At 41.7% G+C, this 13,732-nt stretch overlaps 1 protein-coding gene across 1 annotated transcript in view; it reads right to left on the bottom strand.

The window, feature by feature from the left end:
- Positions 1-863: 863 nt before the first annotated feature.
- The window catches only part of FMN2 (formin 2), a 340,034-nt gene continuing 327,165 nt past the window's right edge, over positions 864-13,732 (bottom strand). Inside the window, exons 17-18 of the mRNA XM_057539598.1 lie at positions 3,652-3,733; positions 864-2,349 (exon numbers count right to left, since the gene is read on the bottom strand). Coding sequence (XP_057395581.1) covers positions 2,323-2,349; positions 3,652-3,733 — 109 coding nt within the window. The 3' untranslated portion in view covers positions 864-2,322. The remainder of the gene's footprint in view (positions 2,350-3,651; positions 3,734-13,732) is intronic.

Genomic DNA, 13,732 nt, shown 5'->3' on the forward strand with positions numbered 1-13,732 from the left:
GAGAAAGGCAAATATCATATAATAATGCATATATGTGGAATCTAGAAAAATGGTATAGATGATTTTATTTGCAAAGCAGAAATAGAGACACAGATGTAGAGAACAAATTCATGGATACCAAGGGGGAAAAGGGTGGGGTGGGAAGAGTTGGGAGACTGGGATTGACACATATACATTATTGATAGTATGTATAAAATAGAGAACTGATGGGAACATACTGTATAGCACAGGGAACTCTACCTAATGCACTGTGGTAACTTAAATGGGAAGGAAGTCCGAAAGGAAGGGGATATCTTTATGTGTATGGCTGATTCATTTGTTTTTGTGCAGTGGAGGCTAACACAACATTGTAAAGCAACCATACTCCAATAAAAATTAATAACAGGGGGCTTTCCTGGTGGCATAGTGGTTAAAAATGCGCCTGCCAATGCAGGGAACATGAGCCCTGGCCTGGAAATATCCCACATGCCATGGAGCAACTAAGCCTGCGAGCCACAACTACTGAGCCATGTGCCACAACTACTGAAGCCCATGTGCCTAGAGCCCGTGCTCTGCAACAAGAGAAGCCACCACAATGAGAAGCCTGCGCACTGCAATGAAGAGTAACCCCGCCCGCCGCAACTAGAGAAAGCCCGTGCGTAGCAACGAAGACCCAACGCAGCCAAAAATAAAAATAAATAAAATAGATTTATTTTTTTTAAATTAATAATAATAAAAAAAGATCTTCAGACATAGACGATCTAACTTAATTCTGCCCCCATGGTAAGTATTTTGCAAGTATCTTTAGGTGATACATACACAATAGGCACAGAACTCTTTTATTATTCATTTTATTTTCATATAAATTAACATCCTAGAAAAATTAAAATAGAAACACTAAATACAGTATTGCACATAGCGATCTCTGTTAAATGCCCTATTATATCATTGAAGAAAGTCATGTACACATGGAGGGGCCGAAGGAGACAGGAGAACAGCAGAACAGCAACCCGAGAGCCACTACTGTGTCTGTGCATGTCGACTACAGACTGAAAGCTAAGGACCGTACTCTACATAAATACAAACATAGTTATGATTCAGAGTTTCTTTTTAAGTTGATTCCATAATTGGTTTGCATTAGCAACACATTCTCCCCTTTATTCACAGCTGTACCCCAAAACATATCATTAAAAGAATTTTTTAAAATATCTATTAATGTTAGACAAAACTACCACAACGCATCAGGAGCTGACTTTAAAATACTTTCAGAGAGAGTGCAAGATTTACTTTTTTCCTCACAAACTAAAATAAAATCTTTTCCTAGTCTCCTTTAGATCATAAATCCTTGCATACTCATTTCATAGTTTTTAATCAACTGCCATAACACATAAAGACAACCCCAATCAGGTCACAATACTCAGGCAGCTGTGTTTAATTAACAAGTTCTAGGTAGATGCCAATCCATCTAAAAGTTACTCCTTTTTTGCCAACAGTTAGTCATGTTTGACAATTTTATGAGCATCATTTATTTAAATTCCTTAAAGGTATTGCATCATTTTCTTTGTGAAGGGCAATTGTAAGAGTACAGAGAGGTACAACTTTGGTTTAATTGACCTTTGCTGCAGATTGGCTTTATGTAAGGTCCCAAAGGACATAGTTGATAAACACCCTCATTTCTGATTCCTGCCTATTTTAAATGATTTATAGGAACGGTTTTCCTTTTGCTATATTGTTTTCTATTCATTATCTGATGAGTAAAAAAAAATGATAATCTTCTTTCACAAATATATAGTTACAGAGACCAACCCAAGAGCTGGGAAAGCCTTGACTATGACATATATAAATGGTACTTCGATTTCAAAATAGAAAATTTATATGTAGACATGAAACTGATACAAACAATTCACTAGAAATAACATTTTAACCATAACTCTAAATGCAGTGACGTGGAGTACTGGTCGTCAGTAGAAAGGAACGTGTTTCACTGTGACAGGGCAATTTGCACATCAGTAAATTGGAGGTTACTGTTTAGCATGTTCAGAATTAATGCAGATACTGCCTCTTACACATGCTGTTTTGGTCTATTGGTAAAATACCATAAACTTTTACAAAAAGAAAAGGTGTCACATTCTCCACTGGCCTACTGCTTTTGCTTTTTTTTTTTTTTTTTTTTTTAATATACAGTAGAATTCAACAATCAGTGAACTGTCTGGAAAACACAGAGATTATGCAAGAGGCCAAGAAGAAAAGTGATCAAAATGATGAGTTTCCTTCCTGCCCTCAGGTCGGCTGAATTCTGTGGAAGTGGCTGCAGGGACTCATTTTCGTTCTGCTTTTCGTTGTTCAGGTTTTCATGCTTATTTTCGCTTTCTGAAAATAAATGCACCAGGGAAGAGTTATAGTTAGAAGGAAGAACTTTAAAAAATGTATGGCGTTTAGAATAGCCCAAACAAGGTCTTTTCATTTGGATCAAATTCTTTGAAAAAAGGTTAAAGATCCACAAGGTCATAAAGGAAAAAAAAAATAGAAGTAGAATCTGTTTTATCTTTTAGAATTTTCACTAAGACAAATCACTGAATGTTTTTGAGAAAAAAAAAGTTTTGAAAATTTAGCTTCTAATTGACATGAAAGAATACCAGCTCACCTTTCTCATTTTCTCATATTTATGTGTGCAAATACATAAATGTGAAAATTGAATCGAGGCTTCATCTCATGGTTAATGTGATTTAATTATCTTCTATCCTTATAATACCGTAATTGTGGTTAATAAATAACTCTTCCTGCTCATTCTATACACGTACTTCAAGATTGTACTTTCATCAAAAAGACAGAACATAAAGCAAACCATAATATAATACTTGTTGTTACATAAGATTTTTATACAGAGAAACTGAAAGGAAAATATCTTTTAAATGAAGATATAATTTCTTTTTCTAAATAAAGCTGTTTAATCGTATTCCAATTTGGGTTATTTGAATATCTTCCATTTAGACTATATTAGACTAACTCAATTCAAATTGCTCCTATTTTAAGGCCTAAAACATCATCATTTACTTACTCTGTGGGGTCAAATGACAACCCCTCGAACACTCAACAAAACATTGACAGTATCACAAGGGAAAACTCGTCATTTCCACCACCCTTTCCTCTCTGGGGGCACAACTTGGCATTTTATTTTGAAGGGGAGAGCGGACAAAAAGGGAACACCTTGGATTGTTACACTCAGGCTGTGGGCTGACAGCTGCTGGGCAGCCGACTCCGCAGAGCCTGAGCCCTGGTCCCGGCAAAGGACAACACTGCACCTGGCATTTCATGTGTTAGATCCCAAGGGTGCTCATCCAATTACAACAGCTGTGCTGTGACCCGTGTGTGATGAGGAAAGTGAACGATGGCCCCCAACTCTGCCAGCAACCCCACACACATACGTGCACCCCCTCAGTGGATTTATCTTAATTGTTAGTCTTTGAACGCTGAACGCTGAGATTCTTTTAGCCTTTGGGGCCTGATTAAAGGCAGAAGGAGAAGGAGATTCTTTAAGTCAGAGGCTCATTATTTGTTCAAACTTAAGAGGAAAATAATTAAAATATTATTAGATGAATTTGTATATATTGAAAAAAGAGTGCTTAAAAGCCAAAGAAAATCACAAGTTAAGAAAACAGAATAAATACTTACAATTCCAGAGTCATGTCTTGGTTTTATTTTATAAAGTGATTTTCCCTTCTTCTGCCTACACACCTCTTCAGCTTCTTTTACTCTGGGTGGGGGAGAAAACACACAATTTAAACAAAGATTTAGAAAGCTCACTACAATCCACCTATAGCAGGTGATTTATTAGAGAAAAATAATACCACATACCACAATGTCACCCACTATTTGATTTAAAAACAGAATGTTAGAGCTAGAGGCGAATTCACCTAGTGGTTCTTAACTTGGAATCAAAGGATGTGGAATGGAATAGAATACAGCACATTTATATTTTTAGGCTACACTTTATCCTATACTAACGGAGTCTTACATTCAGGAGGAAAGTAAAGAAATATCCTTCATTTTCAGGTGAGGGTGCTGAGCTTGGCTCTATGACATAAATGGGGCTGGCACTATTACATAAATCAGAAGCATTAAATAACTAAATAAGCAGTACCATATAAAAACTCATATGTTTATTTAAAACGGTCTCAGGTTCAGTTTCCACATTGTGTTTCCCCAGGCATGGAAGTCTGTGCAATGAATACTTGGGGTGGTTTTTTAAAAATTGAGCTTCATCAAGCATGGGAATGAGTCATTCGAAAGCAGAAAATAGAGAGTGAGCAGTAATGTTTGAACGCGTCTAGGATTTCTTTTTAAACACACGCTCCAAGGGTAAACAGTGTTGAGTTTACCAGAGGAACAGTTAAAAGAGGACGGCATGGGGAGGGAGATTATGCAGCAAGTCTGGCTCTGCTGTCTGACGCTGGGTAACATCTGCTCGCTCTGCCCTCTGTGTCCCTCAGGAAGGACAAGGGCTCGATAATGCAGAACAGCATCACTAAGAAGATCACACAGAGCTGCTGCAAAGGTCCAAAAAGTTTTACTTTAAAAGTTCTTTATAGTAACGCAATTATACTCCTATAAGGATGTTAAAAAAAAAAATCAGTCCATGACTTTATAAACAGACATATTTATATATAAAAAAAAGTTCTTTATAAAATACTGTAGGGCTTCCCTGGTGGTGCAGTGGTTGAGAATCTGCCTGCCAATGCAGGGGACACGGGTTCGAGCCCTGGTCTGGGAAGATCCCACATGCCGCGGAGCAGCTGGGCCCGTGAGCCACAGTTACTGAGCCTGCGCGTCTGGAGCTTGTGCTCCACAAGAGAGGCCGTGATAGTGAGAGGCCCGCACACCGCGATGAAGAGTGGCCCCCACTTGCCACAACTAGAGAAAGCCCTCGCACAGAAACGAAGACCCAACACAGCCAAAAATAAATAAATAAAATAAATAAACCCAAAAGTTAAAAAAAAAAAATACTGTAAAATGTTACGAATGATTGCTTTAACTAAACAAATAGTAAGAAATCTGTAAACTGGAATTCTATTAATAAAAATAGGTGCCATAAGAAAGAAAATAACCTATTAGGTTAATTTGTTTTTATTACTGTGGTTTTCCTCGGGAATTAAAAATAGAGTATTTCTGGAGAAACTGAAAAGGCCGTGACTTATCTTAATAAAAGACTTAGATCTTGAAACCTGTTTCCTGGAAGAAATGAGTTTTAAATATATTTCTTGAGCCTGATGGTAAAAGTTCTAATGATAGAATTCATCTCATGCAGTTGAAAGAACCCCTGTTTTTAAACAACAGAAGGAAACAAATCATGGAGTACAGCAGCTATGAGGTTACTGTTGCAGCTCACAGTAAAGCGTGGCAGATCAAAGTAACTCCTTTTGGACGTAAAATGCCTGCTGAGTTGCTAATGTCAGTAATTCCAGAAAATGATGACAGTTTAGAAGACAATCCATTGTTACCACTTCTACTACTTTCTTCCCAAGCCATACATTTGCCTTTAATCTTTTCTCCAAACATTTGAATACAAACACATTATAACAAACTAAGGATTGCAGAGTTCCCATCTTCCTCTGAAATAACTACCAGTTAATATAAGTTGAAATATTTGGACAAGAAATTAAGGAAAACTTTTTTTTTTTTTTTTTAGCAGTTAGAAAAAATCCAGTAGATCCCCTTTTAAATTTACTTGGAGCTCTTTAAAGCGTTTTGTGGCATTAAAAAAATCTATGGGGCTTCCCTGGTGGCACAGTGGTTAAGAATCCGCCTGCCAACGCAGGGGACACAGGTTCGAGCCCTGGTCCGGGAAGATCCCACATGCCGTGGAGCAACTAAGCCCGTGAGCCACAACTACTGCGCCTGCGCTCTAGAGCCTGGGATCCGCAACTACAGAGCCCCTGTGCCTCAACTACTGAAGCCCACATGCCTAGAGCCCGTGCTCTGCAACAAGAGAAGCCACCACAGTGAGAAGCCCGCTCACCGCAACGAAGAGTAGCCACGCTCGCTGAAACTAGAGAAAGCCCATGCACAGCAACGAAGACCCAATGCAGCCAAAAAAAAAAAAAAAAAAAAAAAATCTACTTCACAAATTTATAAATCACCAAAGCATCTTAATTTTCTCACTATCTTACTTATTTTGTTCTTAAAACAGTTTTTTCTAAGTATCACAGGAAGCTGAGTCTAATACAAACATATTAAATTTTACACAAAAACAAGTCCAACCATTCCCACAGCAGACACAAGGAGAGCTAGAGAGAGTGGTCAGGGAGCCCTCGCAGTGCCTGGGAACCGGGCTAAGGACACTTAAGCCCGGCGTCTGTCAGGGGAGAGGCCCGTGCCCACAGAGGCTGGGGCGCTGGGAGCCCAGCGCCGGGTTCGGGGGCTGTGCCCGGAGGGGACCCTGGGGTTGGCGGGTGGGGTTCCTGAAATCCTTCCGAGGCAGGTCGACAGCTGAGCTTCGTTTCAAAGAGAAACCTTAATTTTCCATACTTTTCTTGGAAGGGGAAATGGGGCAGAGGGTGAGGGGAGAGGGCTTGTACAGAGTAACCTGGGGGTGTCGCGGGGACCCTGCTGCCTGGGACCCGCCACCGAGGCCAGAGCTCCCCCGCCCCGCTGCTTCCCTGTCCAACCGGGGCGAGTGGTCCCTGCGTCCCCAGACCCCGGCCGCGCACATGGCTCCCGAGCGGTCGCTCAAAGTCAGGAGCAGAGGAATCACGGAGAATCAGATAAAACGCAGCTCCCGGGCCCCCGCGTGCCTGTTCTGGGTCAGGTGTCTCTGTTCCCCCACCGTAGCCGCCCCCCCTCCCCCGCCAGGACGCGCTCGGAGGCAGCACTGGGAGAGTCTGATCTGATGTGGGCGCCCATGGGCGACACCGGGAGAAGCTGCGTCCCGGAACCGAGGCGGCGGTTCCCCACGCCGCGCCCCGGGACCCCGGCGCTCCCGCCCCCTCGAGGCAACGCCGTGAACCCCCGGGTCACGACCTCAAACCGCAGGAATGGGCTCCCTGCAGTCCCCTTGGGGCCCACCCATCCTAAGTCTCCTAGCAAATGCTGCTTCTTCCAAAGGCCAATTTTATTTCAACAAAACTCTGACAACAAGACATTTTCCCCACACTTTGGGCAGGAAAGAAGAACGTGTCCCTGGAGGTGAGCTTGCCGCCAGAGTTAGCAGAAATAAGAGGAAAAATAATGAGGGAAGCCGGAAGGGAGAGGGCCCCCCGGTGCCCTCCTACTTGGGCCTTCCTCTGGGGGCCAGGAGGAGCTCTCGGCTCCAAGTGCAGGCCTCTTGAGTAACCCTCTTCCCTCCTGCCTCGCCCCTCATTCAATGAGCGCTAAAATTTCCTAAACTGAGTAGGAAAAAGACGTTCATTTCATAACTAGATATTAAGTGAAAAGGCATAGTGGTGATAACTTTTCAAATAACAAAAATGACCTACACGTCTTATTTGGAAAGGAGGAGGGGAGTGAAAAGAAGGATAGTACTTTGTTTATAAAGAGAAAGCAGTCACATGAGGAAGGAGGAAGTCAGGGCTTGGCTGAAGGGGACAGTCCTTGGCCTGCACTTGAGTTAAACCTCCAGTTAGGAGGGGTCTGTGGTTGGCATATGGATTCATAGCTCTTGTGCATGCTTCACGAAGATGATTTCTTTTTAATGTGGCTGCATTCACACAAAAGGGACTGCCAGACGTTTGTTAATCAAGATTTTACTCTATTAGTCAGTCTCCCACGGCAACAGAAATAAAAGCAAAAATAATGGGACCTGATCAAACTTACAAACTTTTGTACTGCAAAGGAAACCATAAACAAAATGAAAAGACAACCTACTGGCTGGGAGAAAGTATTTGCAAATGATGCAACTGACAAGGGCTTAATTTCCAATATACAAACAGCTCACACAACTCAGTAATAAAAAACCAAACAACCCAACTGAAAGCTGGGCAGAAGATCAAGACATTTCTTCAAAGAAGACATACAGATGGCCAATAGGCACATGAAAAGATGATCAACATTGCTAATTATTAGAGAAATGCAAATCAAAACTACAATGAGGTACCACCTCATACCATTCAGAATGGCCATCCTCAAAAAGTCTACAAATAACAAATGCTGGTGAAGGTGCAGAGAAAAGGGAACCCTCCCACTGTTGGTGGGAATGTAAATTGGGGCAGCCACTATGGGAAACAGTCTGGAGTTTCCTCAAAAAACTAAAAATAGAGTTACTGTATGATCCAGCAATCCCACTCATGGGCATATATCTGGACAAAACTATAATTCAAAAAGATACATACACCCCTATGTTCATAGCAGCATTATTCACAATAGCCAAGACATGGAAACAACCTAAACGTCTATCAACAGATGAATGGATAAAGAAGATGTCATATATATATGCAATGGAGTATTACTCAGCCATAAAAAGAATGAAATAATGCCATTTGCAGCAACATGGATGGACCTAGAGATTATCATACTAAGCAAAGTCAGAAAGAGAAAGACAAATACCATATGATATCACTTATATGTGGAATCTAACATATGACACAAATGAACTTATCTACAAAACAGAAACAGACTCACAGACATAGAGAACAGACTTGTGGTTGCCAAGTGGGAGGGGGCTGAGGGAGGGATGGCTTAGGAGTTTGGGATTAGCAGATGCAAACTATTATATGTAGATGGGTAAACAACAAGGTCCCACTGTATAGTACAGGGAACAATATTCAATATCCTATGATAAACTATAATGGAAAAGAATATAAAAATATATATGCATATATAACTGAATCACTTTGCTGTACAGCAGAAATTAACATTGTAAGTCAACTATACTTCAATAAAATAAACTAAAAAAAAAAAAAGGTTTTACCTTATTAGATAACTAAAAAGGGAAGTAAACTTTTTTCAGATGACATCTTTGGTAGGCTAGTTCTAACAACTGCAACTTCTAACCAGAAATCTAGACAACAAAGAAAATATGAACAAAAACAAATGATGTGATAAGGAAAACTCTTCTCTCATCACTTTTAGTGGTTTTGGAAAAACAACAACACAGAAAGCAGAGACTAGAAAACAGGAAAGGTAGACAGAACAGAAGGATACAAACAGTATATCATGGCCATGAAATTTGATGTTTATGTTAAATTTTGGTGTAATATCTTTTATTGTCCATAAAACTTCAGACACAACGATGTGCTGAATAATTTTCAAAAGTATGCACTTATCCCTCAAATGAAGGACCAAAGGTAGTAAAAGAATATGAGGCACTCCTTGATCTTTTAAGGGAGAATTTAATCATGGGAAAAAACCAAAAAACAGATGGAATCAGGTTTGGCAAACAGAGTAGGTGACCAATTTGAGAAAATATTTTTTGTTCTTAACTTTTGTCCTGGCAATGGGTCAGAAAGAGTTAGATAAACGAATGGGTGATTCACAGTAAGTGGAAACCCACTCCCTACAAGGACCAATCTTTGTATAACCAATTTTGAATAGACTTTTTGAAAAAAATGAAACTTTTCTCTTTCTTAAATAAATGGAAATATTTAACCTTTACTTGATACCACCTTCATCACTGTTGTGATGTGCGGACTCAGGCCTCCCTCAAGGCCCCGAAGGCGTAGACAGCAGCTCACCCACTCTGACACCACACTGTGCTCTGTTGGACTTGACCTCACAGCCAGTTTTAAATCCCCTGTCTGTTCCTAAGCTGGTACGTTGTGATCAGTCCTCGCAGTGCCAGCATATCTGCCTTACGTAGAGCCTCTCTCTTCTTTAAAAAATTCCTGTCTTCTCTAGAGGGGAAAACCAGACAACTAAGCTCATTTAAATGAGCCTCAAATTAGAGCAATAATGCTCTGAGTTCAGTCCCAGCTACACAGATACAGCTCCTGGGCCTGGAGGCAGTCCTGTCAGCTGCCAGGGCTTCTCCCCCCACACACCACCCTCCACCTCCCACGGCTGGGTCTGGAAGGTTAGGGCGGCCAGGAGTCTGACTCACAGTCAGGCAGGACAGGACAGCGTTCAGCGCTCAGCGACTCTGGTGAGAAGATCCTAAGATACCGCACCACCCGACCTGCCCATTCAGCAGCTTGTTTGGGAAGATGTCAAGTGAGGCTGGAATGAATGTGAAACCTGAAATTCAAGCTTATCAAGGTAGAGAAGTGTGACACCATTAGTCGGTAATGACAGATTTTGTGATGCTACAGAGAATACAGGATAAGGAGTGAGCATTTTGTGAGCAATGTGACTTTGAGATGAGTCCTCCGTTGAAACTGTTGTCTGGGCAAAAATGACCAGAGGAAAACATAACATCTTTATGTGTTAAAGCTTAAAATTTCAAGAAAACTCTTATACTAAATTTATCTTCTAAAAAATAAAGTTGTAAATGTAATCTAAAAAGAAGCTAAATAAATTTCAATACATCTATATAGATTTTTATTCCTTACATGCAAAAATTTTCAGTTGTAACAGCTTCATTTGGCTTTAAGATATTAAGCTTAGAAGTTATTAAGCATAGAAAATTTGAGTCCAGGAGACTGAGAATATTTTTAAGGTTTATATCACAGAGAAGACAAAGGTAGGTGACAGAATGAAAAATATTTTTTTATCATAGAATTTCTTGAAACAGCATAATCTATAAAAATACTGAATCACTATGTTGTACACCTGAAACTAATATAATGTAAGTCAACTATACTTCAATTAAAAAAAAGAAACTAGTTTAAATTCTAATAATAATTTTGTCCTTAATACAATTGGATACATTTATACTAAAGGTTATTCTAAACAGAGAGAGTGGTTTCTGATTTCTCTCCTAATAAAAATGTATATTTCTCTGCACTTTCCTTCCCAAGCCCCATACCCATTTATTGTAAGGCAAACATACAAAAAGTTCAATGTGATTCAGTGTAAAGACAGTTTGTGAGATGCTACAGTGACACAGACACAGAGAAGAGTAACCACACGTCCCTGTGGCCCGCAGGCCGAGTAATCTTTATCTACTTTGTAGAGCAAACACCCGGCGGCCTCACCCTCATTAAGAAAACAGATAAGCTATCGTCACTCAATGGAATGAGAAGGGAGCCACTCCTGCCACTGAGCAGTAACAATCTGGTCTAAGTGAGTGTCGAGCGGCCGGGTTCACTGCCCGCCGGGACCAGGGGCGCGGGGTTCCCTCGTGGAGATGGGTCTCCACCCACCCCCTGAGAGCAGACCACTCCCACGCCCAGCTCAGCGGGGGTTCCCATGGCTGCCTACTAAGCCCAGGGAAACCATTCTAATCCAAAAGAGAGGGGAGGGGGCTCTGGACGGAGGCTGGGTGGGAGCCGGCGTGCGGCTCCAGTAGAGACGGAAGCAGGTGTAGACGCCCTGTGGACTCGACTCCGTCTCAGCCTGCCCTCCTTTATGACCGCAATGCTCACCACCACCACCCGCCAAACCCACTGAAAATATAGTGGAAACAATCAACCACAACGCTCCTTATCACTGCAAGGGAAAAGAACTGAAGTTTCGTCAGGCACGTATTTCTGAATTTGAGTCTAATTTCTGAATTTCAACACTGATACTCTCTGACTCTTTCAGAGAAAACTGCCTCCGCGCCTCCAGGGCTGACGGCGCAGTTAGAACCAGCGAGCGCACGGCTGCAGCGACTCAAGGCGGCCACGCTTTACACGACCCCCGCCTGGGGACCGGCCTGGGGAACCTCGCCAGGGGACGGTGACCCAGAGACTGGCCTGGGGACCCCAGCCCGGGGACCGCGCCTCTGGGACCCCCGCCTGGAGACCACGTCTCGGGGACGAGCCTGGGGACCCCCGCCCCTGGACCACGCCTCGGAGTAGAGGTGGGTCAAAAGAGAGGAATTATTCATTCATAAGAAAACACATTCAAGCAGTCAAATGAATTCCTTACAGTCGGCATCTCTTTGATAACTGTCTAATGTTCTACAAATGTAGGACATTGTAACTCATTGATGAGCTACCATAGGAAGAAATGTTTCCCCCTGGGTTTGGAAAGGCTGTAGGTGAGGAAAGATGGGTCTGGAGGACACCGCTGGGTTCTCTGGCTGAGCTCTCACTTCAAGGCAAACAAAACAAAAAATCACACACACACATCTCAGAATAACCCCGTGAGGTGGGTACTGCTGTTACCCAACTTTTACAGTGAAGAAACTGAAACTTAAAGTGGTCACATTACTCGCTCAGGGTCAGAAACCAACGTGGCAGATCCAGACAGACACAGACAACACCTCCTCAGCTCTAGCTGTAATAGGCATCGCTCTGTGTGGCCTCCTCACAAGGCAAAGGCACGGGATGACGAAAAACACGGCCACCAAAATCTTCCTCTAGTTATTTATATGTACATAGTTACTTACATTTATGTATTTACACTTATCATGTATTTATATATTTACATACATTATATTAATTTATATTTATTATTTTTATTTTTATTTCTGTTTATTTAGCAGCATTTAATTTTAAAAGACTGAATTTTCTAAAACTCTGAACATATAAAACGTGACAGGTTAAAATGGTTTTTGAAAGAGAAACTATTTAGGAAAGTGAGTCCATGTGTTTTACTAGCTCCTGGGGAGAAGCACTCTAACTGGACAAATTCTGAACCCTATTCAAGGAAAAGTATTAATGGAAACACAGTGAGCTGTAGTGTTCGTCTTTGAAAAAGGAAAGCATGCAAGATCATCCGGAGAAAAAACTACCACCACATTTTCTTGATTCTAATTTCTAGGAGGAATTCTTGACAGTGGCCCTCTACATAAGGGATGTGAACTGTAGTCAGTAAAAATCTAAAAATACAGAAGACAGAGAAACTTTTCCAGTGGCTTTTCTCTTTTTAAACACAAATCCTCAATATAAACCGCAACTAAATTTTAAGCTTTAACTCAATGAAGGCGTTTCTGAGGAAAGGGGGGTCGGCACACACTTGGAGTGTGTTGTGCCCTTGGTTTTTGGTGATCTAACTTAATAGAGGGCTACAACTCTGAGAAACCCGGAAGGACAGTGAGCACATTTCCCCCACTATCTCAGATCCCAATGGTCTCAACTGAACAGCAGTCAGTAGGTGGTTAGAGTCTCTGACAAATGTCGGAAATGCCGACACTCTGTGCTGCTGAAGACGGGAGATGCATTTACCTTAGGGACTAGATGATTAGACAGTAAGGTTCAACACTCCACTGTGTAAATAAAGACCATGAATTATATTCTGTCAAACCAGAGTATCATTTTCTCATGTTCTTCCACAAGGAATTTACCGTGGTATCAGAAAAAGTTGAGAAATCTGGAAGTTGCCATTTAGAACGTTTAAAAATGCTTAGATGATAAGCTTTTAACAGTTACTGAAAATAGTAATATTTGTATTCATAAACATGTTAGGATTTTAAAGCTCTGATAACATAGTTTTCACTGTTAATTTAAAATCTCTCATTTAAAAAAAAGGGTTTCTGTGGCTTCCCTGGTGGCGCAGTGGTTGAGAGTCCGCCTGCCAATGCGGGGGACGCGGGTTCGAGCCCTGGTCTGGGAGGATCCCACATGCCGCGGAGCGACTGGGCCCGTGAGCCACAACTACTGCGCCTGCGCGTCTGGAGCCTGTGCTCCGCAACAAGAGGGGCCACGACGGTGAGAGGCCCGCGCACCGCGATGAAGAGTGGCCCCCGCTCGCCGCAACTAGAGAAAGCCCTCGCACAGAAACGAAGACCCAACACAGC

This window comes from Balaenoptera acutorostrata, unplaced genomic scaffold (genome assembly GCF_949987535.1).
Source record: "Balaenoptera acutorostrata unplaced genomic scaffold, mBalAcu1.1 scaffold_61, whole genome shotgun sequence".
Classification (NCBI taxonomy): Eukaryota; Metazoa; Chordata; class Mammalia; order Artiodactyla; family Balaenopteridae; genus Balaenoptera; species Balaenoptera acutorostrata.